We start from the raw sequence: 25,860 nt of genomic DNA on the forward strand, positions 1-25,860 counted from the left end.
CGTCTGAAAGCTGCAGTGGCCCTGAAAAACAATAGATGTTTAAATACAGAGGCATCAAAATGTAAGTCGAAGAAAGAAAAAAAGTACTGGAAATCCCATGATTTTATTGATATTTTGATGATTTTTCTTTACTCACAAATTCCTTTTCATACTAAGCCAAGCCCTAAAATTAGAATGTGGACAGATAAAAGATTTAGTAAATGTAATGTACTACATATTGATGATCAGTGAAAAGGTCATTGTAAATGAAAATATATAGATATTAACGTTTAATTTATACGATATGTACACATTATAATACCAATAATAATAAATCTTTATTGAAATGCATTGAAGCATGAAATAAAACCCAGAAGGTTAGAACATTTCATATTGATTGTCAATTACAAATTCAAAAATCAAATGTCACAATGAGGATTAAATCTGAACACAAATATTTACAATATGACACATAAATTATTCTAATGTGTAGCAGGGGTGTAGTACAAATTGAAATTACACATTAAAACCAAATGCATACCAAATGAACTACATCATGTATTATGCATAACAAGATATTTAGGTAATGTTAAGCGCATTTTATGCAATGTAAAATGTAATGTAAAGTTTGCTTCATTTATTATTTTGCTTCCTTATATGCAATTGAATCTTACAAAAGGGAGAGCTGTTGTTTCAAATAAACACTGGTTTACAACAAACAGCACTTTTGTGATTTGTGATGTATGACCACATTAAATAGCCTAGAAGACTTGTGTCTTCAAGACACTTGTCATGAAGACGACCTTTGTGTAAACATTATTTAAACCCGTCTTGTGACAGAGTCCTCATGACATCACTGTCTGGCTGTCTAATACTTTCAATATCTGAATAAGTTTAACTGGTATGACTTTAACAACTTTAAAATGGTTCACAATCAAGAACACAGAGTGTATATAGAGTATCCTTTTAGAAAAGAAATCTGAAAGTGAACTGGCATGCCATTAGCCTTTTAGAGTTGAAGATCCTAATAAAATCCTTAAATTATTTAGCAGGACCCTGAGAGAAATGGTTTCTTAACTGAAATGATACAGCTCCACTTTGTGTAGACAATTACATTTTCTTCTATATATAAGAAAAGAGACTTCTTTCAAAAATATGGTACACCTTAATGATTCCAAACTAATGAGTAGAAATTGTATGGTGTATAATGGTGTACATATATTTCAGTTTAGAGTGTAATTACTGAGCCAACATCTGACTGTCACCAACATCCTTTTACACAAGGTGCAGTATTTTTTCCTCATTGTGTATTTGTTTAAGCACATAATACACATAAAGAGATGGATAATACTTCATAAAATCCGTTTAAAAGCTCACATAAGAATAAGGCTCCAGTCGTATCAGAAGCATAATAAAAGCTGTAATATTTTACATGGAGCAGGTCCAATCATGGGAGCAGACATGAAATCACATGACCAGCTAAATATTAGGTTTTATTTTGCTAACCCAGCTCTAATCTGACACTTTCACTCATGGAATAAATAAGTCAAGCAAAATACCAAATTTGCTTTTGCATGATGCTGTAACTAAGTCATAAGGTGTAAGTGAGTATAAGATGACTGTCACATCAGTCAACACAACATGAGCATATCCAAACCAAGTGCACCTGTGTAATATCATTTGAAATATCAAATTTAACGTAAAACAATCACATTAAAGATAGAACGTTGTAATGCAGCTCCAACTAATAATTTTCTATCATGGAATGTAAATAAAAAAAATAATCATTGTAATCCCACCTGTATATTAAAGTCCCAAAGTCCAACAAAAACAAAGGCACTTTCGCACAAGTCACGTGTAGTGTTTTATACAAACAACATTATTTTACATCAGATTTACTCAAATGTGTCCTGAGAAAGACTCCAACCTAATACTCCTGTGTGTCAGCTGACATATTCTGCATCCTCTCCACCATGAAAAAACACAGCGTTCCCGTAAATCCCATGACGACCATCACGAGGAGCTGCCAGGTCAGCAGAATATAACCACTGTAGAAGAACGCCACAGCTGCAAAAATAGACTGAGAGAGGGAGCGTTTTATTGAAACACTGTATCCCATTCATATCCAATACACTTGACTTTCTTTATTGGCCACTGAAACTTTAACTGTATTTTATTCATTAAGAAGGCATTGGGTATACTTTATCTGCTAAACTTAAGGTAAAAATAAAAAGCTGCAGCTCCATGTAAGTAGCCTATAATGCAGGAATATTGGCTATGCAATACCGCCCCCAACACCACCCCCGTCACAGATGATTCTTGAGACTTGCCTTCAAGAGAGTGGCTTATCCTTCCATTTGGACTGTCCCTATCTCCTTGCACTTTTACGAAGTTCATAGTTGTGGCTCTTTCCCCAGTGAGGCAGAAATACCTCAATGACTGGCTCATTCTGGCCCAGTGGGAGGACAAGCTCTGATTCCACAGGTGATCAGCCGAGTCGGGGATCAGAGATGAATGGTTCTGTTGATTGCCCCACTCTGGAGGAACCAGCACTGGTTTGCAAAGCTGTGCTGGCTGTTCTCGGAAAGCCCCGTGGCCCATTCCCCTGAGACAGGCAAATGGAACGATATGACACCCCCAGCCCGAACTGTGGGCTCTGCACCTTTGGCCTTTCGATGGGAGCTTGCAAACCTCCCAGAAAACACGGTAAACACAATCTCTAAGGCTAGAGAGCACTGTCTACAAGACGCCTCTATGCCCTTATATGGTCGTCTTCTCCTCCTGATGTACAGCCTGCTGTGCAGACCAAATCTCATGCAACATCTCTGTATATCTCTGATATTGTCCTTCCTGGAACAACAGTTGGATAAGGGCCATTCCCCTTCCATGCTAAAGGTCTATGTAGCAGCCTTAGCAGTCTCTCACGCTCCTATAGCTGGCCAATCAGTGGGCAGGAACAACTTGGTTGTTCATTTTCTAGAAGGCTCAACCGGCCTTGCCCCATCACTGTCCCTATATGGGATCAGCCCATGGTGTTGAAGGCTCTGAAATGATGTCCACTGACCTCCTTCCCCTGACACTTAAGACTGCTCTGCAACTAGCATTAGCATCGGTAAAGTGTATGGGAAATGAGTGAGCCCCACCTGCTTCATACTTGGGCGCTATTACTAAAAAAAAGGTTGCCTTCCACATTTGCCATATTCTATAGTCTGGGCATCCCAGCCTTAGAGGCTCGGGTCCTTTCTACATAGCAGTGCACTCTTTCGTAGGACAACCAGTGCTTGCTGTTTGCCTCCTTCATGTACACTCTTGGCCCTCAGTGAGGGCTGTACTGAATTATTTCAGGATGATTATACAAGTCTGGTCTGACCTTTTGCAGGCCTTCCCTCTGGGCCCCTGGGTTGCCTTGGGTGCTTAATATAAGTTCAAGTATTAGTCGTTCCTCTAGGATAGACGGTGGGACTATACTGGTTCCCCAAAGTGTCTTAAACAGATGCAGTACTAGTGAAGTATCGATAGGGAATGTACTCGGTTACTAACATAACCTTGGTTCCCTGAGATACGGAAAGAGTACTGAATACTTTGACATGCTATGTAGCTGCCCGACTCAGTCGTCGCTTTAGTCAAAGTAGCCTGAGGATCCTATGGTGTTGTGCTGCTTATATAGCCAGATGACCCAGCCCATTTTGGGGGGCTTTTTGTGGGATACGCTGCCGAGAAAAATAAGTTTTTCCCCAAAGCATCTAAGACAGATGCAGTACTTGTTCTGTGTGTCAGGGAACCGATGATACGTTAGTAACTGAGTATGTTTTCTATTGCAATAGATTTTAAAATGTAATTTATTCCTTGGATGTCAAAGCTAAATTTTTGCATCATTACTCCAGTCTGAAGTGTCACACGATCCTTCAGAAATCATTCTAATATGATTTGTTGCTCAATTTCTTATTATTATCAATGTTAAAAACAGTTATGGTGATTAATATTTGTTTGAAAACTGACACATTTTTCAGGGCTGAATAGTTTGATGAATAGAATGTTTAAAAGAACAGCATTTATTTGAAAGAAATCTTTTGTAACATTATAAGTGTCTTTACTGTTTACTTTTTATCAAGATCTTGTAAATAAATAAATTAATGAATTAAAAAATCTTTCTTACACAGTTCCTATTGCCCAATATTTTATGACACAGTATCATGCAAGCACACTGGCCTGTGCCTTCTTTGATTAAATAACAGCAGGCTTGTTGATCTCAAGTAAAATCCAAATGTAAATAAATGCAGACTGTGGTTACCTGTATGAATTTGAATATAGCAAAGGCTGGAGCGCTCTGCTCAGCAAACATCCGGCCCAGAATGCTGTAGAGTTGAGTGTTGAAACAGCTGTCCCCAAGACCAAGCAGGAAGCTGCACAGCAGAGCAATCGACACGCTACAAGAGTGAATAAATGAAGACAGCAAGATCAACAGTGCAACACTGCACTCTTCAGGAAACACAATTTAGCACAACAGATTATCCAATACAGCTTAAACTGGATTCAGTGTATCCAGTTATCAGGTAATACATTCCCTTCCAGTTTTTGTGTTTTGTTTTAAATTATTACCTTGGTATCAGATATGGCTTATGCTGTGAGCTTGTTTGGAAAACCACAGGTGCATCATCTGGTATGTTGAGGAATATCAAGTAGAAGGCCACAAAGTGCACAACCATGCCTAAAAAGACAACTGAAGTGCGCCTGAAACGGTTATTCTTCAATACAAGGCCAAACAATCCTCCCCCTGCAAACAAGAGACAACATCTAATCAGAATCCAGTCCTATTAAAGAATCTGCTCAGCTTGTCTTTAGATGACCATAATACCAAGAGCAATCAAGGCAGATGCTTCTGCATACTGAAAGTGCACTGACCAACTATTTCTCCGATTCCCACCACAATGCCTGAAATGCCGATTAAGCCTTTTGCTGCATCTCCAAAGTGTGTTGTAGCTCCAATGCAGGTTCCATAAACACCACTGTAAAATGACAGCTCCAAGCCTTCAACGAGACGGCAGCAATCAAAACATGCTCATCATGCTCAAATGCCCGTGGAATCAATGGCTGTTGCATTTAGTCAAAGTCAAAGTCACTTACCACTGTATGCCATGCAGAAACTTAATAACAATATGGCTTTTGTTTTGAAGATTTCCAAAATTGTTTCTGAAGGGGGGACAAGGTAAAAAAAAATGTTTTTTAATAAGTGTATGAATAAAATAAAATCAAAAATATCTGAGATGAAGCACTAGAACAGATGTCCACATTGGCAATTTGTGTAATAATTATTTGATACATTTCTAATTTTATTCAAAACAGAAGATCATGTTACAAATGTGAAAATTAAGCCAAATTAACTTACTAAACTCGGTTTTAGCTTCCATCACAGCAGATGTTGCTCTCTGTTTATATCTAAAATAACATTACACAAAAATGTATATCAGCTACCAATGAGAAATCAAACAATAAGTATCAGTAAGTAACAATCAACACGTTTTCCAACAAAAGTTTATGAATTTATAGTTGGGGTTATCATGGTTATCATTTACAGTAATTATTGGACATTAAAAACAAATTCAAATTATTTGTTGCATTGTTATCTATTTATTTATTTACTCGTCTATTAAAATAAAGAAAATAAAATCACACAAGAATATTTTTCTTTTTCTGTGCTGGTACATTAAAAATATCGGATGGCCAAGTATTGAATCAGAAAAACCTTATTGTTGGATCTGTGAAAAGAAATGCTTTTATTGCAAAGTGGAAACTCTCATTCACCATCATGATTCACTAAATGAATGAGTGAATTTACTTCAATCTCGTTGATAACAGAGACTGGCCCTCCTCTTCAGAGAGAACCTCTTCCTGCTGACAGACCTTCCTCAATGCAAGAAAACTCAGTGTCCCGAGTGCTGAGATAACCAGCAGAGCAATAAACATGACCTTTCTGTCTCTATCTGTGGAGGAGAAAATTGTGACAGAATAGAAAAAAATAAATTTATGCTTAAGTTTTTAATATTTTTGTCATTTGAGAGTTATTATATATTAGGTTAGCAGAGGTTAAATACGTGCTGATTAACTTAAGTTAAATAAAAGAGTGAACACAATCAAGCTTTAATCAACACACAATTTCCAAACCGTCATGTTACCTGAAATTTCAGTTTTTCCTTTCCAATCAAAATAAACGTATAGATTTCCAAACAACATACTGGAAAGAAAACACAAATAGAACTTTTCATACAGAAATCATGGACAGTTTTAGTTAGTTAGAACATAGCTCTTGATGGTTTTACTGATTTGGTTGGTAACTTTGCTTAAAGCTGCAGTAGGTAACTTTTGTAAAAAAAATATTTTTTACATATTTGTTAAACCTGTCATTATATCCTGACAGTAGAATATGAGACAGATAATCTGTGAAAAAATCAAGCTCCTCTGGCTCCTCCCAGTGGTCCTATTGCCATTTGCAGAAATCCATCCGCTCCTTGTAAGAAATAACCAATCAGAGCTGCGGTCCGTAACTTTGTTTGTGTTCAAAATGTAGAAGAATGTATATAATAAGTGAGTACACCATGAATCCATTTTCCAAACCGTGTTTTTAGCTTGTCCTGAATCACTAGGGAGCACCTATAATAAGTGTTTATATTCAGACTATTTTAGATTGCTTCGGGGGTACCGCGGCGGAGTAACCCAGTACCTTTGTGATTCTTCATAGACATAAACAGAGAGAAGTAGTTCCGGCTAAGATGTTCTTCCCCAACCGCAAGCAGTTCTGTTTATTAACCCCTAGAGTGTCAAAAGTTACCGACTGCAACTTTAACTCCTCCAATAAGACTTATTTTCTTCAGTAAAACACAAAAGTAAGGTTTAGGTGGAATGTCCAAGCTGCCATATTCCATTCAATTAAGTAAATATTAATTAATATAAACATTAAATTAAACTAAAACTAAAACCACACGAAAAAAGTTACATCCCTTTAATTACATTACATTATTTTAAAAACTTAAAACTAGCAGCTAATGCAACATGTCTTTGTAAAGAAGATTAATATGATGTGCTAAAAAAAATACAATGAATCAATGAATGAATTAAAATTATAGACATGTTAAAAAACACAATAACATTACAATATTAACAATATTAACTCAAATTAAAATGAAAAGAGAAATGTAAAAAAGAAAACCAATTCAAAATATTAATAACGCTAATTCTTAAATCTCAATTGTATTAAAAGACTAAATAAAATAACACTGTAACATACTTTTGAATATGCAGTAATATGGACTGTATTTATGATGTCCTTTCCTTATTTTTAGATCGTTTAAATTTATTTTCATTTTATATGGACGAGACAAAATTCTGTCTAATATCTCATTTTTGTGTTCTTCCACAGAAGAAAGAACTTAACATGAGTTTGGAACAACATCTGAATGAACTACAGCTTTGAGAGACAGAGTTATTCATCTGGATGCTGCTGATAATCATCTACTGCTTTAACTCCTCACATTCCATATTAGTATGCAGTTGATGATCACACATGATTAAGGCTAATATATTAAAGTGCATCTCAGATTGTTGTTGAATCTCTACAAGTGTTTGCTGCTGTCTCTTTCTGACCTGCACTGCAGTAAAGCCCAAAACAGTCCTGTGTTCCTGTTGATGGTGGAAGCATCAGAGTTCTCCACTAGAAAGTGTCCTTGAGCTGTCCAAAGCACTGTGGATGGAAAAAATGGGATGGGATTCGAATGATGATTGAAAATTAATTTAGGGCTAATATGAGCCATGCTGCACTTCTTAATTATAAATACATCTTAATAACCTTTAACTGTCATTTAAATGATTGCCTGCAATTTGTATAGACTGACTATGATGGATTCACCAGTGTAACAAAACAATGCAACTACTGTATACTACCTATGTCTGAGTCTGCCTCTATCATATTGTTTAAGTGGGTGAAGGAATTTAAGAATGTGAAACACCTACTTCTGCAGAAGTGTGTACTATACACGAAAGACTAAACACACTAACTGAGAAAATGTTGCAGTATTGCATACAAGAATTGTATTTAATGAGAAAAACATTAATTATGTGGATACAGTAATAGATTTGATATTAACTGACTGAATTCATTTCAGTTAAGTCAATGATAAGCTTGCTGGTGATGAAATATTTGATTTACTTACTGGCTGCTCCAATGCCAATTATCACCGAAGTGAAATAAAAGGACCATGTGGATGGAATGATGAAAACAGCTATATAACCACTGAAAAACACACAGAAGTGAACAATACAGACCACGGTGGCATGGTGACTACTAGAAGAACAGTCACAAAGAAATCTGGGATACTTGCCTATAAAGAACTCCACTCATGAACATTGCAAACTGCGGTCCGATTATTGCAACGATAGTGGGAGCTAACACGTTGCAGAATGAAAAAACTCCATATATTATTCCAAGGCTGTCAAAACAAAAAAAGGATATTATTGGGTATGAGATTTCATCATATCTACATCTAGACTTTCAACTGCAACACTTTCTTTTTCTGACATTAGAAAATGTGATATCACTTTTTAGCCTCTACTTCTCTCGTTATTTATTTTGCACTGTGAAATAATGCACCATTAATCTGCTGCATATGGTTTCTTTTGCATTTCTTTGTTGCAATCACTAACTAACCAGTGTTAAACTGACATAAGTTTGATACATCAAACTGAGTTCGTCACACTTTTTCAATCACTTTAATTACTCACTACAGTCGTCTAATTACAGATTAAGAAAACAGAGTTAAAGCTATGAAGTCTCAATAAATCAGGCAAAATAACATGATGTGTTGAATTAGATTGAAACAAATATGTTATAACACAATGTGGCACAAGCATTATTATTATTTTTTACCTTGCAGCATATTATATTTACATATTCATCATAAACCTCTAAATTATGAATGTGGGATATGGCAGAAAAGGTGAAGGACTGAGATCTTACCTGTGATAGCCACTCCCAGTGAAGTTAGTGCTATTCAAGCTTTTCACCACTGTTTGCTAAAATGAAATAAATAAACAAATTTTTTGCTGTTGACTCAAATAGCTCTGTAGCATGCATAACAAATATAAAATGTGAAATAAAAACTTAAAGTAGTGAATATGAACTCATAAAAACTAAATGTATTTTAAAAATTAAAATAATTATATATAAAAATAAATGCTATTTTAAAAAGTTGTACATGACGGATGTATACTGCAAGACACTGCTTGATATGTCAACTACCATTATGTCAATGTGAATATTTTAAAGATAATTTTACACTGAAATTTCAACACATAGATTAACTTTAGAGATATCTAAAGAGATATCCTTTCGTGGTTAAATTGAGTTTGTGGGTATTTGTGTGTTGGATGACTTTGAGGTTAACACGAGTCCACCCCATTTCTCCCATTAGTCCTGCAGGATAATTCATAGACTGATGGGGAAAATCAAAAACACGAGATGCGCCTGACTCAGATTTACCTCAACAATAGACTGTTTTCAGATAATCTAACTGAAAAACTTCATTGAATGTGGTTTTTCATTAAAAAAATAAATACAAAAAATAAAAACTTAAGCTGAAAAAAAAAACACTATTTACCATGCTATTTATTTTTACGGCAGTAAAACTTTGAGAATACAGTTTGGTTTTGGCTGTATTTTTGCAGAAACTATTTATTGTTAATAAAAAGTTGAAACCGCTGCAAAATTTAAAGGCTTGCACTTCTCAATTCTTGGCACAAGTACTGCTAAAATTTCAGTAAAACAAATAAAATAAAAAAACATTTCTGACATATTTTGAAACATGCCACCCTATCATACCAATCAGTCTAATAGTTTATAGCATGCCATAAGAATAGAACCCAACTTACTTCGATATTACCGCAGGTGGTGAAGGCTGTAAAAATTAGCAAAAATCCTATTCCCAAAATAACCACATTATACGTCCTAATATCCGCCATCCTCAGCTCATTCAAGTCCTCCTGTAAGATGCCAGAGTTTCAGCCAGTGTGCCTTAATCCATGTAAATAAAACCAGCATCCAGGAAAACAAACTGTGTGAAAACAAAATAAGTTAATGTAATTAGTGATCTACAGCATGTGTATTACACTGTTATTGCTTCATATCTAATACAGCAGTTAAACGTTAGCGAATACAAGTTCGTGGTCACAGACGTGCACGCGCCTCGTGACCATCAAGCATGAGATGAAAGTTACTGGAATGCAAGATCCACGTGATGGTTTCCGTGGCAGCTACTTCAGAAGAAGCATGGCTCAAAATAAAATAAAAAAAATCCCAAAATATATCAAGCTTAGAGAGAGAGAGAGAGGGAGAGAGAGAGAGAGAAAGAGAGAGAGAGTACAGTACAGAATTATCGTGTAAAATGTTGATGATGATCTCATAATATCTCTTTGTATCGTTAAGCTATTTAATACATCCGAGTTGTAGAGGTTAGCTAAAGCATTGTGCTAGTTAGTTACACATGCTTGCCGTCAATAACACTGTATCACTGCAATAACTTACCCGATTCACAGAGCCAAACTTTAACACGCAGTCGCTGTTGCATGGGTCACGCGCGATCTTTAACATCAGGCAGCAGCGATTCACTGTGTGTCTTATGAACACTAGAATGTTCGCGCAATGATCTGTATTTGTTTACAAATTGCTTTCAAATGTTGGTCGATTGTGTAAGCGCTGAAAGATCACCAGCCCCTCGAGGTAAGGTAGGGTAAGTTTACGCTTAGTTCATCCGTAGATCTATAAGCAATATCCACAGAGCGCGTGCCAATCGCTATTATGTGGAAATCATCTTTCGTTGACAGGCTACGTCACATCTGGGATCCTCGTTATGTTTACTTTTTGAATTACCTTAATTCATAAAAAAAATGCATTTCTTTTTTTTAAAGGAGATATGATGAGATCTTTCATGTACCGTGATTAATACTTGGTTTGATTTATTATTATTATTATTATTATTATTATTATTATTATTATTATTATTATATAATCCTTTTTTCTTTATTTGTTCTGTTCCTCCTTTTTTCGTCTTTCTTCTCTTCCATTAGTTCAAATGACTTTGGATGCATTGTTAATGCATTTTATGTAATGTATGCTAAGTTGTATCCCTCTGATGTCATGTTGTCAAAAAACTAATATATAATATATATATTTGAATTACAGCAAAGCATACAATTTAGAAGCAAAAAAAAATTATTCCAAGAGGGTCACAAAACATCAAATTATCATAGTAGAATCAAAAGAATCAACACATTTCTTGAAATTTACATTTATTTATGTAACATGTTGCAAGGAATAGCAATTTTTAAAAAAGCAATTAAAACGAAAAATGGCCTGTTTTCAGTCACTAAAAATTGCTAATATGGTTATGGGATAAAATCATTTTTACAAAGTTAGAAAAGTCAGTGCTTTGCAACTGGCAACAAACACTAAATGGGCATTTGTGATGAGTAAGGAGCAATTGGGTTAACTACTATATTATAAACTTTATAGTTTACTGGTGTTTATGGTGTAGCCTGTTAGGAACTTATTTTTATTTTTATTTTATTTTTGGTCAAACAAGTCAGAATTTTGTCCATTCCATATAACTGAGTTACGGTCCAAAAAAAAGTCCTCTCGTTACGTTTCATGAACCTGATTTTTAAATCGCAAAGTCACTACGGAAAGCCGCGGAGCTCATTCACTGACAGCACGCTCTTTCCCAGAAGCCTTTCCTTATATTGTACACAATCATCATGGCGGCGCAGGATGGTAGGTAGCGTGAAAATGTACATAAATGCCAATTGCACCGTTTTTGCGGTGATAATTTGCGGCGTATTACATCAGTTCCAGTTATCTGATATTTGTAGTACACCGAATAGATGCTCTTTTAACTTGTCAAGGTGAAAAAATAGCTAGATATTCTGTGATTAGCCATGTCGAAAACTTCGGCTGTGTCACAAAATCTAGAGAGCCGTCTACCTAGACCGCATTTGGAGGAATGCTGAAACGTTTGACCCTTTCTGGAACTTTCGATTAACGCTTATGGAAGCTTTCGGAACGTTCGAACGAAGGTTCCAATCGAGTCCACAGTACGTTGCCCAAAGATGCTGTCTAGATAGACAGCTTCGTGAATTTTGAGACACGGTCTTGATATGAGCTTGCGAATATTAGCACAGCGGGCTGGCTAAGTTACAACACAGGCTCTGTCGAGTCGCACATGCTTGCAGTTACTGGCCTTAGTTCAACCGTTGGGTTCAAATGACGATAAGGGAATTTACTAGAGGTTTCTGAGCCTTTGAACAGCAGCTAGTCAGTAGCTTTTAAAAGCTGTGTACTAGAGACGGTCTAGTTGGGACTATTTAAGGAGTAAAACATGAAAGTAATGGGTGTGAAACTAGATCAAATACATTAATTCAGCTTTTATCTGTCAAAATTTAGATAGTTAACTAGTTTTCCCAAAAGTGCTATCTTACTGGTTAAAATATTGTCCCGTGAACATCTGTTTGTTTTATTTGAATACTTAAATACTATAGTTTGACATTGTCATATCAGTACTCTGAAGCAGGTCAATATTTGCACCTTGAAAACTAAATGTGTTTAACAATATGATTCCTGATCTGATAATTGTTCCCACAGGAAGTGAGGTAGTAGGAATGGAGGATGAGGTAACGCAGAAGGTACCAGAAGTGTTGTGCGAAGCTGCTGGACAAGAAGATGCAGCAGGGACTGAACAAGCATCTCTTAGTGATGGTGAAAGCACATCAGCTCAGCCTGCTGCTGTCAGCAACGGAGAGGAAAGCGACGAGGGGAAAGAGATGGTGGAAGTCAAGATCATTTGGAACAAAAACAAATATGACCTTAAAATTCCTTTAGATGGCACCGGTGCTAAACTGAAAGAGAAGATTCACACTCTTACTGGTAATCCTCATGTCATGTCATTCAAACCTGTATGGCTTTGTGTTTCACACAGGTCGTACGAGGTGAGACCTTGAAGAAAATCCGTCCTCTTCTGAGGATGTTTCACCAGTTATAAAACTATTTCAATTCCAGCTGTAAAGCAGGTTTGCGGAGGCCAAAAGCGTCAATATTTAAATTAATCTCAGTCAGTAAAAGACAATCCCATGTAAAGATATATATGATCAGATGATAAAATCTGTTTCAGAAGAGTTTAGAGTCACCATGAAATCAAAATTTAAAATTCATATTTTTTAATGGAATACTGTAGTTTTTATTATAAATAATTTACCCGTGAACTTCATTGTTTTAAAAATTCCATGTGCCCTAGTAATCTTAAATCAAAAACGCTTACCTCTCCTCTCCCTCAAAATGACTCCTCTTCTCTTCTGGTCATGAGCTATGACACAAGAGCGGAGCTAGTGACGTGAGCGCTAAACAACGCTGGGATAAACAACAGAGGGAAAAACTGAAGCTGATGCTTCACTTTATAGAAATCTATGCATTGACCAAAGCCTTGAGGAGTATGCCACCCTTAAACATTTAAAGGATATTATTATATTACCACAGCATTACTTTTAGGACATTGCAAACTATTTTTATTTTTTTATTTTTTTTTATGAATATGACTTAAGGTGATGGAGGACACGCTCAGTCATTCAGTCTCTCAGAGGGTGAACTTGCATCTCATTCAGCACATCTGCTGTTTCTTCAGATATGTTTTATGTAATATAGTTTCACAAAACTTAAGTCAGACCATTTCTGTTTTTAGCTTCATATTTCAAAAGTATGCTGTCTAATTTAGATTAAAATCCACTCATGCTATTTGTATGCAGCATCTTTGTTTGGATCAAATGCAGTGGTTGCCTCCCATTTGAAATGAAAAGAGCACAGACAAAGCCTTAGTTTGTTTATATGAGGAGATGTATAACTTATGGGTTACACCACCATATTATATCAGGATTGAAATGAGCGAATACAAATGTTTTTGTGTTTTGTATGGTTATCAGGTCTTCCACCTGCTATGCAGAAAGTGATGTACAAAGGACTGCTGCCAGAGGACAAGACGCTTCGAGAAATCAAAGTTACAAATGGTGCAAAGATTATGGTTGTTGGATCTACAATAAATGATGTACTAGCTGTAAATACACCAAAAGAAGTTATTCAGCAGGAGGTTAAAGCTGAGGAGAACAAAAAGGAGCCATTGTGCAGGCAAAAGGTGGGTGGAAACCCTATTTACATAATGTGAACTCTAGACAGCTACGATGGAAATAATTCCTACAAATATGCCTATGTACTTATATTTTATAAATGTGCTTGTGGATGCTTTTTTTTTTTCTCAGCAACATAGAAAAGTCTTGGACAAAGGAAAACCAGAGGATGTCATGCCATCTATAAAAGGAGCCAAGGTATGCAAAACCTGCGATTAGACTGATCATTGCACACATGCCGTACAAAATTAATTTTATACATATTAGGGCTGTTAATTTAAATAAATGGTTATGGAAAAATAATGTGATAAAAAAAAAATTGAATACAGTTAACACACATTAATAACTTATTTATTTCTAAAGGTACTTTTGTTATGTCTACTTGATACTTTTCTCATTAAACACAATAATGGCTTTGTATTTTGTGGGAATTGTCACAGTCAAATTCAATTTTTGATAAGAGTAGTCAACACATTTTGCAGTTAATTACATTAAAAATGTTAATAGATTGACAGTAGGGGTGGGTGCTATACCGGTATGAAAGTGACTACCGGTATTATGTTGTTCCATGATATACCGCGGATACCGTTATATATCCATGTATTCAAAATTTGCATTTATATAGTTTAGTAAAATTTTGTACGCTTTACAAATTTGAACACAAATGACGATAAAGAGTCAAGGATGAAAATTGTTGTCCTCCGTGTGCAACGCAGTACACACAGGCATTAGTAATCAAACACATCGTAACAGACCAAATAAATAGAGCGCGAATCGCCTTCTCCAGTGGTTCCCAAACTGAGGGATAGTGTGCAGTCAGCAGATTAGAAAAGCAGTACCCGCTTGAATGCTCGTGTTATTAGGTGTAGTTGTATCAATAACAGACCACTAGATTGTACTAGAGTTCTATTTCAGGGAGCCATGTAGAGATATAAATGAAGGATGCATGGTTCTGCTCTAAGCGGCTACACCAGACGCGAGCGGCGCGATTTGACAAAAGTAAATATAACCCAGTGATGTTCCTTGCTGTGAATATAGTGCAACGCGAAAAGGCCATGACAGTGAAGTGAAACTGATGCCGCGTTCTATTTCTGACCAACTCCAGCGCTCTGACACGAAGAACAATTAAAAAAATGTATAACTAAGAGAATCGTGAAAAAAAAATGGTTTCCTCAAAAATATTAAGCAGCACAGAGGTTTACAACATTGATGATTTCAGGTCTATGTCCAATCCCTCACTTTTTCTAGTTATATAAGATAAAAATATTTTGCCTGTAGTTTTGTTTTTCCTCAAATCGCTATATAATATCGATATCGCCTGGATAGTGTAAAATATCATATCATATCGTCCAGCCGTAATATATATATGTGTGTGTGTATATATTTAGTAGTGTCAAAATTGGCGCGTCAACACATGAGATTATTTTTTCAGTTTAACGCGTTAAAAAATATTTTAAAACTACGCAATTATAATCACACATTATGTAAACAAAAACTTTTATTTTGGGTGCAATTAATAGATTGAGAGCACTAAAATATGTATATGGTTGGATGGATGGATGGATGGATAGATATACACAGATGTGTTTTACTGGACAGCATCATCATGTGAATTGTGATTTAGTGATCATGTCCTTCATTTCCCCAGCTATAAAGTTCTTATAAGGATGAAGAATAAGTTCTTTGTGTGCACTAATGAAATCTGAGTGATCTCTCTATTTGTTGAACAGGAGCGTCTGCCAACAGTGCCTTTATCAGGAATGTACAACAAATCTGGTGGAAAAGTACGACTCACGTTTAAACTGGAACAGGATCAGTTGTGGATCGGAACAAAAGGTGATTTCATCATTTAATTAAACCTTTATCCATAATACTTGGTTTTTGATTATTTTTCTTTCTGGCCTGCAGAAAGAACAGAAAAAATTCCTATGGGTTCCATCAAAAATGTTGTGACCGAGCCAATAGAGGGTCATGAGGACTATCATATGATGGTACGTGTTTATCGCAACATTTTTTACCAACTATGCATTGTACCTGTCATCCTCAAACTAAATTTTGTAAACTTAATATGCTACTGAAAACTGTGAATATATTACTTATTATTTGGTGCTGCTATAAGACATATATGTATGCTTGTTTGTTTGTCTGTCACCCTAGGCATTTCAGCTGGGTCCGACAGAAGCCTCACAATATTGGGTCTACTGGGTGCCTGCACAGTTTGTTGATGCAATCAAAGACACAGTTCTCGGAAAATGGCAGTATTTTTAACGTGCCTCTATAGACACTGCAGAATTGGGATTCAGAGAAAAAGATTGAAAACATTAACTGGAGCCAACACAATAATCTGAAGAACCGATTTTTCTGAAGTATTTCCAGAGCAAACCGAAGGATTGCTGTTGGACAAAATATTTTGGGGGTTTTAAGTGCACTAAGTGTCAGCATCCCGTTTTTCAAACTGTTTCACCACTCTCTTCTTTTTTTTTTTTTCTTTTTTTTTTTTTTTTAAAGAAATCCCAAGCATAAACAGAAAATTGTACAGAACTTGCATATACATTTCTCGTAGTTATTCTGAAAGAAATAAACATTATTTAAGGAAAATGATTCATGCAGTAGAAAGATTTTATCTAGTATATTCCTCGGTTTACCATACAATTCAAGCAATCTTGCCAAAGTCGAAAATTCACACTGTTGTTAGTTTTACAATCAGCTTTTTATCATTGCACCGATTATAGTTTACATGTAAAACAGCAACAATGTAACACTCAAATATGGTATTAATGCAGGTTAAAAGAGCATTGTTGCATTTTATGTGGTTGAAGAAAATGCTGAATTTTTTGAAGACTTTTAATAGCACATGGAGAGCTCATCTCCTTTTGTCTTGACAGCAGGAGCCTTGATGCAGAATCACAACCCAAAAGCCAAGAGAACGTTTGCTCAGTCTCTGTACTTTCAACCACATGATAGTTTGACAAAGGCAAAATGTCTTCTGAATCTTTCATGGTTAAACGCAGCAACATTTCTAGGGCCAAGTCCCTCTCAAAGCAGATGTTATATTAGGGAATACAGTGTTGATATGCCCTTAATACTCAGTCTTTTAACGAAGTTGCTGATGATTGACTTCTGATCATGCATGTTGTTTTTTCAAACATGGTGCTAACCAATGATAAGCATTTTTAATTCAATAAAACCCAAAAGAAGGAAGAATTTCTGTGACCTTTCTGTAATAAATTTGCCTGTATATATATATATATATATATATATATATATATAATTTTTCAACTATTTAGCAGCTCACAATTTAAATTCTTCCTAAATCACATATTTCAGTATATATGTATCTAGTTCAATAATAAGAGTAAGAATAATAATAGCTCATATTAAAATGAAAACCTCACCTTGAGGCCATCCAAGGTGTTGATTTAGCATTGCGTCACTTGCTCACCAATGGATCCTCTGCAAATGAATGGGTGCCGTCAGAATGAGAGTCCAAACAGCTGATAAAAACATTACAATAATCCACAAGTAATGACATTAAATTAGTTCAGTCAACATCATGAGAAGCGAAAAATTGTATGTTTGTAAGAAACATCCATTATGATATATATATGTTTTTTAACTTTATACCTTCGGTCCCAGGTAAAATACAAGTTCTCTATCCATAATATTGATTTTCTCCAGTAAAAAGGTCACTTCCTCTAAATCAGGAGAGAAATATGCATAGATCAAGTTAAAAAGTGAAAACGGTCCAAAACACTTCTAAACAAATACGTCTGTGGATGTTGAAGTGAGAGGACAACAGGGGATGCACTCGTATTTTGGCAAGAATAGATGGTTTGAATTTGAATTGCTTAATTACAAATGATGCTGGATTCGTTTAATACTAATATTTTATTTATTGTATAAAATATGCAGCTTCAATAAAAAAACTGGTTGATGGACTGAAGTCATGTGAATTACTTGTGGATTATTGTGATGTTTTATCAGCTGTTTCTGACAGCACTCATTCACTGCAGTGGATCCATATCCATATAATAGTTTATATTGTTGTTTGACGATGTGGGGTTTTTTTGCCCCCGAAATGCAGCACAAGTCTTTAGATGGAAGACGCTTGTTTTATCGCTTTCCTATACTGATGCGGATACTGTAAACTCGTATGATCATTCATGCAAACAGCACATTTAAAAAAGTGAAACTTAAACTTGTGGTTTAAGGTAAAAAAAAAAAAACAATTTATCACATACTGTACATTATTGTTTCTCCTCTATGCCCCACCCTCTGAAACGCATTTTTGACCAAGCTCATCGTTCTGAAAAGCAAGGTGTGCTCTGATTGGCCAGCTATCCAGTGCGTTGTGATTGGCCGAATGCCTCAAGCGTGTGATGGAAATGATACCATCATGTGTCCAGGTCAGAACACCGGATTTGTTGCATCAATCTAGGACATAATTACGGATTATAATGACTTCTACTGTGTTTTTATGTGTTGTGGTAGGATGCAGCCATTTGAGGAGCACCCAGAAACATACTAGATAAAAAAAACAAAATCAAAGCAGTGTCCAAAGCGTTCAAACCTTCAAATCTATCCTGTGATCAATACTTTAATATATAACATTATGTGATAAAAAAGTTATATTAGTACACCAGCATCAGTCTGATAAATATTAGAACCTGCTTGTGTAAGAAATAAAGAGGGAATATGATGGGAAGTCTGTTGTCTAAACCTCTAATTGCTTTAAGTTCAATCATCAATATCCAGATACAACTCAAATTAGAATTGTTTAATTTTATTAATCATTTTAGTGCATTTTTTCATTAAAACATAATTATGTGGGCTAGCTGATTAATTTAGCAGTAAATAGGTAAAGTACCACATATCCTCAAAAGCGGAACAAAAAGGTCTATGTATTGCATTATAGCCTAAATTATACAAACACTATATATATATATATATGGCAATAAACTATTTTAAACTAAGACACTTGTTAGAGGTAGAATTACGTTGTAGGCCTACATTTATTTGAATTCATGTTACATACAGCGCAGTCGGCAAAGACTTTAGAAAAACCTTCAAATCGATCCTGTGATCAATGCCTTAAAATATAGTAAATATTAAAAGATGACAAAAAGATAAGAGGGAACAGTGGAACGAGCACACACGCATGCTCTGTATGCTGGTTGCGTAGCGGGAATGCTTAACAGTGTTGCCAACATTTAGCAACTTTATATTCCAAAAGCATCTCCTGCAGCAACAAATGTTAAAATTCTTTAAACTGATTTGGCATTTTTTGATAAGTGATTCAAATGATAAAAGGGGCACAATTTACCGTTTTAATTACACAAAACGAGGAAACCAAAGATGCCTAGTACATGCATCACAGGAATGAAGTTAGCTGCTATGTGCAAGTTTAATTTAATAGTAATAATAATAATTGAAAACTATTATTTTTCATTTACGAGACACTTTGTTAGCTTGTACATGAGATAGTTGATGAGTTAGTACACTGTAAAAAAAAAAAAAATGGGGAAAAAAATGGAAAAGGTGCTAGTAATTTTCCAAGACATTATCTGTTGCAACCCTGTAACCCAAAAACCCCAAATACAATGCGATTAAAATTACACTGGGGAAAAATCAATAGGTCTACAGAAAATTCCTTCATATTAACATATTTTGCATTTTTGAACACAGATGTGAAAGTGCACTATCCAGACTTACATTTTTATAATTCATGAATGAAAACATTTTGTAACATATTGATGTACCATTTTCATGGTAATGCAATGTCTGATTTTAAGTTTTGGATTGATCTATAATTTCTGATGATTTCTAAAGTGTGATCGAGAAAAAGGCAACGAAGAAGACTTTTTGTGACAGAGGTCAGAACTGCTATTGTAATGTTGATTTTTTGAGGTGCACTAAATTAATCTGTAACTTTTCCTTCATATTTTTTAACAAAAAACAGTGATAAGGTATCTATTTATTAGTCTTAGATGTTTCCAATGATATATAGTTTTCGATAATTGTATTAAAAAATTGTTACGAACAAATCTAAATTAACATATATTAAATATGTTTTTGCTGAGATTTGACACAATTTTGCACCGGGATTACGTAATGACGTCATCACGCAATGACATCACAGCATCATTTAGCAACTTTAACCAACAAATCAACCTTCCTTGAGCAACTTCTCTTGAAAATGAGTTGACAACACTGTAGAGGAAACACAGGAGGAACAGACCTCGCCACAATTCCAGCAACTTAACAGCGTGCCCAAACAAAACCCCAGCCTGAGTCCTGGTATAGTAGCCTTTTTCATAGGCAGCTCATATAATAATTAGTCAGGCTTCCTGGGGACAAACCTTTTTCTGATGTTCAAGCACATACTTTCACAAAATATAGTTTGTTTTTCTGTTTGCATATTAGATACATTATCTCCAAATGACAAAAACACAACTCATGAATATAAATTAGGTGAGCAAACAGTCCACTAAGGCTTTTAATTATTGAGGTATTGTTCTATTCTATTGTTCTATTTTTAACTTTTACATTCTCTTGGAGTTATGGATCTATGAAGTAGAAGATCTCCAGCAGATCTTTGTTTGCTTCATGAGACTAAAGTATTTTTTTTTTTCGTTCTGGTGCAGCACTTATAATATTTGCCAAGTAAACTGATGGAACAAACAAAAACTGCATTACATATGGAGAATATACAGGGCCTTTAAGTGTGAAAAGCATATACATATTTATTTGTATAATATTTCTCTACATCAGTTTGATTACAGAAAATATAATTGAGAATAATTGCACTGTTTATACGTAAATCTAATGTTATAAAGATTCCTTCACAATTGTGATACAATTATAAAAATAAAAAAAAGAGTTAGTTTTTGGTCAAATCACAGTTTTTAAATTGAATAGACAAGTATGTTAAGATATGTGTGTGTGTGCGTGTGCGCGTGTGCGCGCATACATTTGAATATGTGTGTGTCGGTGCAACAGATATTGAATTAACTCTTGCTAAAAAGATGAATTGACTGTAACGTTTCCCCATTATAAACACAGAGTGGTATGTTACACAACTCATTCATATATTCTGCAGCTGCTTCAGATTCTCTTGTGGACTCCTAAAACGCTGCTGCAGTTCGGACAGTGGTGTATCACATCCTTCAGGCTGTCCACGCAGAAGGGAATCAGGCAGCAGCCGTAGATACAACTAGAACATGAGAGACATGAACCGAACAATCAGAGCAATGTCTCTCTGTCAAAGAAGAAAACCTTATGAGTGTTTGTTATGTAATGTTTCATCTTACCCAAAGATGGCCAGGCCTGCACAAGAGAGCCAAGCTAATGCTCCTGATGTATACTCCAGGCGAGTTATAACGTTCAGTGAGCACACTGGGCAATGTGCCTGCACCGGGACACTCCCAAACACCAGCCCAGGCTGAACATACACGGTCTGCACAGATACTTCGGTCCAAAAACAAGAACACTTAGATATCCTGTTCTGCATAGGATTTCTTAATCATGAACTGTTTTGAATATCAGGGTCTTAACAAAAAAGGATGTGCAGGAATAAATGGGCCTCATTAAAGAAACGTGTGTAAATAGTGTGTGAAGTCATTTGTGTGTAAAACAGATCTTCACGAAAACTTTCCTCCGGATTCACAAACTCTGTTAACATTGTGCACGGTCATTCACAATTAGCATAATACCCACCTATGAATTAGCCTACATCTACGCAAATTGCGTGTCCAGGAACGCAGTGGAATATTCTGGTCTATTTTCTCAGGTTTGGCTTCAGTATGTTGCATAAATGCAAAAAAGACTAGGCCATACGCCTAACAATGAATACTCAGTAATGATTGACAACCAAAGAGTTCTTAGCCAGCTGGAAAAATGCCAGGCGCTCTTCTTAAACCGACCAGACGGTGGCGCTTGAGAACGCTTTGGAGGCACAGCGTTTTTCCAGCTGAGACGCTTTAGTTGCAATGGTTTGGATCTATGGAATATTAACGGCGGGAATGTAGCTATTAGCCTACTAATATCTCATTTTTAAGAATTTTACTAAATATAATAAAGCAGTCATATTGCTTCATTATATTAGCTGGGGTTTGTGAAGCCGGGACCTGTTTGACTTTTTTTTTTTTTTTTTTATGTTCATTATATTTGTGCTATTTACACAGTGTTTAATTTTTTAAAGTTTGTAGGTGTCCAGGTACAGAAACCGAATAATCAAATGTAAAATAGCACTGCGTAGTCTTCACTGTAAAAATTAAATATACAGCCAAACCAAAATATGCAGTAATATTGACTTCTCCATTGTTGCAGGCAGTCTTGTACAAGCAGGATGTTTAGGTATTTGTCCTGCCCCTCCTCTATTTACGGTTGGCTAAACAGTGACAGTAAACAGCGCTGCCTTTTACAGTTAACAACTCCGCTGCAAAATTACAAAATAAAAAATTAATTACAATTTTAAAAATTTAAAATAATAAAATTCAAAAAGAGGGCAAATAACTTGTAATGGCAGTGAATCAAAATTCTGTTTGCCAAAAAGAACACAGAACGTTTTACGCTCCATTCACATGTGGTGGGGAGCAGGTGTACATTGTACATCATCAACTAACATTGTGAAAATATGAAAATTTTCATAAACTCAAAAGTTTACGTCAGAACTGCTTTACAATTGATTTACACAAAAATTTGTTCTACTCGTGTTTCATGAATGAGGCCCAATCTGTGTAGATTTTAGTCAAAGGAATTGCTTTGTTTACAAAATGTTTACCAAGGAATTTTTTTTTTTTTTTATTAACATGGTTAATAGCTATAAGGCTTAAAATATTTTTTATTGAATGTAATTCTGTTACGATATGTAATGTATGATCTACCTTACAGAATATGTTTTATTTAAATATAATTTGTTATATAAAAACTAATTGCCTGAATGTAAACAACTTGTATATAAAATTAAATATTAAACATTTAAGAACTGTTTAAACTATGAATAAAATAATAAATATATATAGAAAAGTAAAGACAAAATCACTGCAAAAATCAGAGTGCATTGTAATAATTGTAATGATATCAAACACTCATATAAATGTTTCATTTACAGGTTTGCTCATTTTTTTTCAGTTAGTTCCTGTTCAGAGTGAACCTGTCTATTACTGTAACAACTGTCAAGTGTTTTTACTGTATAGTTTTAAAGAAAAATAAAAGGCAAATTCATCCCAATCGTAAAATATTTTCTATTAGCATTTTCATTTCATGTCCCATTTTCAAACACTAATAGAAAATATTTTCTTTATAGGTTTGCTCATTCTTTCAATTGATTCCTGTTCACAGAGACCCTGACTATTACTGTATTCATTTTTAAGTCATTGTACTTTATAGTTTTGGAGAATATTAAAGGCTAATTCAAAGGATTGTTTAAATTATGAATACATTTATTAAAAAAAAAAATCTTGACATTATTTCTTATCTTTTGAGTGATGTATACAACCTTTTATTTTATTTTAATTTTAATTTTATTATTTTGTAAACACTAGTTAGAGTTTGAAACGTGTGATCGTAAAAAGGTCATGGTGGATTTAAAGTCATTACCAACAGGACTGGTGATGGGTTGACCTTGTTGAGCTGGTGGTGGTGGATACATGGGACAGTAGGGTTGTGCGGGATACGGAGGCACAGATGTTTTCATGTCTGGAGCAGGAGCAGGAGCGTAGGGCATTGGTGGGTACTGCGGGTTTGATCCCAGTGCCTCCTCATACGAGGGAGGAGGAGGGTGTCCCACAAGAGTGGATGACTCCAGCGGGGGTGCGCTTGCCATGGCCTTGATGGGTGCTCTTAAAACAGAACAGAACCATAGCTTCTTAGTAATTATACGTTTATTATACTGTACCTTTATTCACAGTCTTGCCCAATTCGTGACGGTACTTTACTTTATCTGAGACAATCTGAGGCGCGCTTTCGAAATACACGCAAACTACAAAAACCACGAGAAATGAAAGTTTTCAGAGTCGGTAAGGCTTTAAACGACAAGGCGACGCTCGTTCAAAACAAAACCAAACAAAAATAGCTTGAAAGAATCACACTTACGTGTTTTGACGCTTTCTTGGGAACACACTCAAGAAGGACCTGGAAAAAAAACGTTTCCTGTTTCTTTATTTTGTTACGCACTCGCTATGTGTCCGCAGCAGAGATGGGCGGGGCTCTCTCATGATCAGACAACACTGGACACGTTACACCAGTAGAGCTGTACACAACCTCAGTGTGTGTATCTCGATAGATTTACTAAATAGCGATTGAGACGGGGTTTTTTTTGTTTGTTTGTTTCTTATAAATGGGCGACAGGCGTCCCAAGTTCCGTGTTTGGTCACATGATGAACAGGACTGCGGTCAAGACAGCCGCACTTTTATTTGTCTTCTTTATTTTTCTGGCAGAGTAGACACTTCTAGGCACTTTTCTTTGTCATGCGCGTCTGATCGTGAACTTACGGTATGGGTGCTGGGAGCGGTCAAAATAGATGGAAAGATGTGGCGTTTTCTTTATACTTCTGCTGCTATTTTCAAGATTGCTTTTCACTGTGACAACGAATATTAATGTACTTTAAACCTAAAAAGACCATAAAGCGACATCAGAATGTTTAATCACTGTTTTAAATCAGGTCATAAATAATAAAATTTCAGGACGTTTTTATGACTTGAACATTTTGTACATTAATATTTCTATTGTACATTTATATATATATATATATATATATATATATATATATATATATATATATATATATATATATATATATATATATATATATATATATATATATGGGTAGCTGAAAAATAGGCAGTAAAAAAAATGTTTTGTAAAATTTCCCCTACTGCAATAGGCTCAAATCTTTTTTTAAAGATATTTCGAGATAAAAACAAATCTTTGGTTCTTTTGTCACACCAAAAGACATTTTGTAACACTAATGGACAGAAATGGTAGTTATTCTTTTATAGATAAGACGTGAAGTATTACATTGCAGTATTTTTATTTAACTTTGATCATGTCAAAGTAGAAAGTTTAGTTTTGCTACAAACAATATCAAAATGTTTTTTAACAAAACAAAATAATTTTCTTCAACAAAAATCAGTCACTTAGTCAATCAGTATGTTACTGAAACTCTTCTAGAACCTCCCCACTGCATGTGCACAGCTATATATCGTTGATATTCATAGTTAAACTATATCTAACTATAACTAGTCAAACTATCATTTAGATGTGAATACATTTTTTAAAGTATATGGCTGCACTTTTTAAAAGGATAGTTCACCCAGAAATAAAAATTCTGTCATTAATTACTCACATTCACGTCGTTCCAAACCTGTAAGACCTTCGTTCATTTTAAGGAGGGGTTGAAAAACTAACGTTTTTTTGGTGGAGCAAAAACAATATCTGCAAAGGCAAAATCTGAAAGTTCAGTGCAATCAAAGTGAAAGTGAAGTGACACAGCCAAGTGACCCACACTCAGAATTTGTGCTCTGCATTTAACCCCTCCAAAGTGCACACACACACTGTGAACACACACCCGGAGCAGTGGGCAGCCATTTATGCTGCGGCGCCCAGGGAGCAGTTGGGGGTTCAGTGCCTTGCTGAAGGGCACCTCAGTCGTGGTATTGAGGGTGGAG

The 25,860-nt window shown here is 35.3% G+C and overlaps 3 protein-coding genes across 4 annotated transcripts; 1 reads left to right on the plus strand and 2 right to left on the minus strand.

Annotated features, from left to right (window-relative positions):
• Positions 1 to 84: 84 nt before the first annotated feature.
• LOC113071525 (UNC93-like protein MFSD11) lies at positions 85 to 10,845 on the minus strand. The gene is made up of 14 exons (XM_026244876.1): positions 10,550 to 10,845; positions 9,898 to 10,079; positions 8,987 to 9,042; positions 8,352 to 8,459; positions 8,184 to 8,263; positions 7,618 to 7,714; positions 6,153 to 6,211; positions 5,816 to 5,960; positions 5,366 to 5,415; positions 5,104 to 5,169; positions 4,882 to 5,007; positions 4,579 to 4,753; positions 4,271 to 4,406; positions 85 to 2,059 (listed from the first exon to the last, which is right to left on the minus strand). Exons 2-14 carry the CDS (start codon positions 9,985 to 9,987, stop codon positions 1,907 to 1,909), a joined length of 1,341 nt encoding a protein of 446 aa, XP_026100661.1. The 5' UTR covers positions 9,988 to 10,079; positions 10,550 to 10,845; the 3' UTR covers positions 85 to 1,906.
• Positions 10,846 to 11,686: 841 nt separating this feature from the next.
• LOC113071527 (ubiquitin domain-containing protein UBFD1-like) lies at positions 11,687 to 16,708 on the plus strand. 2 transcript variants are annotated; one of them, XM_026244878.1, is made up of 7 exons: positions 11,687 to 11,794; positions 12,662 to 12,943; positions 13,990 to 14,198; positions 14,323 to 14,388; positions 15,921 to 16,026; positions 16,099 to 16,181; positions 16,348 to 16,708. In XM_026244878.1, exons 1-7 carry the CDS (start codon positions 11,779 to 11,781, stop codon positions 16,456 to 16,458), a joined length of 873 nt encoding a protein of 290 aa, XP_026100663.1. In that variant the 5' UTR covers positions 11,687 to 11,778; the 3' UTR covers positions 16,459 to 16,708. The 2 variants fall into 2 exon arrangements, with proteins under 2 accessions (XP_026100663.1, XP_026100664.1); XM_026244879.1 differs by lacking the exon at positions 11,687 to 11,794 and adding an exon at positions 11,811 to 11,925.
• A 4,181-nt stretch (positions 16,709 to 20,889) lies between these two features.
• Positions 20,890 to 24,509, minus strand: LOC113071528 (lipopolysaccharide-induced tumor necrosis factor-alpha factor homolog). Its single transcript, XM_026244880.1, has 4 exons — positions 24,286 to 24,509; positions 23,791 to 24,032; positions 21,501 to 21,657; positions 20,890 to 21,403 (listed from the first exon to the last, which is right to left on the minus strand). Exons 2-4 carry the CDS (start codon positions 24,014 to 24,016, stop codon positions 21,295 to 21,297), a joined length of 492 nt encoding a protein of 163 aa, XP_026100665.1. The 5' UTR covers positions 24,017 to 24,032; positions 24,286 to 24,509; the 3' UTR covers positions 20,890 to 21,294.
• Between the last annotated feature and the right edge of the window lie 1,351 nt (positions 24,510 to 25,860).

Source organism: Carassius auratus, unplaced genomic scaffold (assembly GCF_003368295.1).
Source record: "Carassius auratus strain Wakin unplaced genomic scaffold, ASM336829v1 scaf_tig00007487, whole genome shotgun sequence".
Lineage (NCBI taxonomy): Eukaryota > Metazoa > Chordata > Actinopteri > Cypriniformes > Cyprinidae > Carassius > Carassius auratus.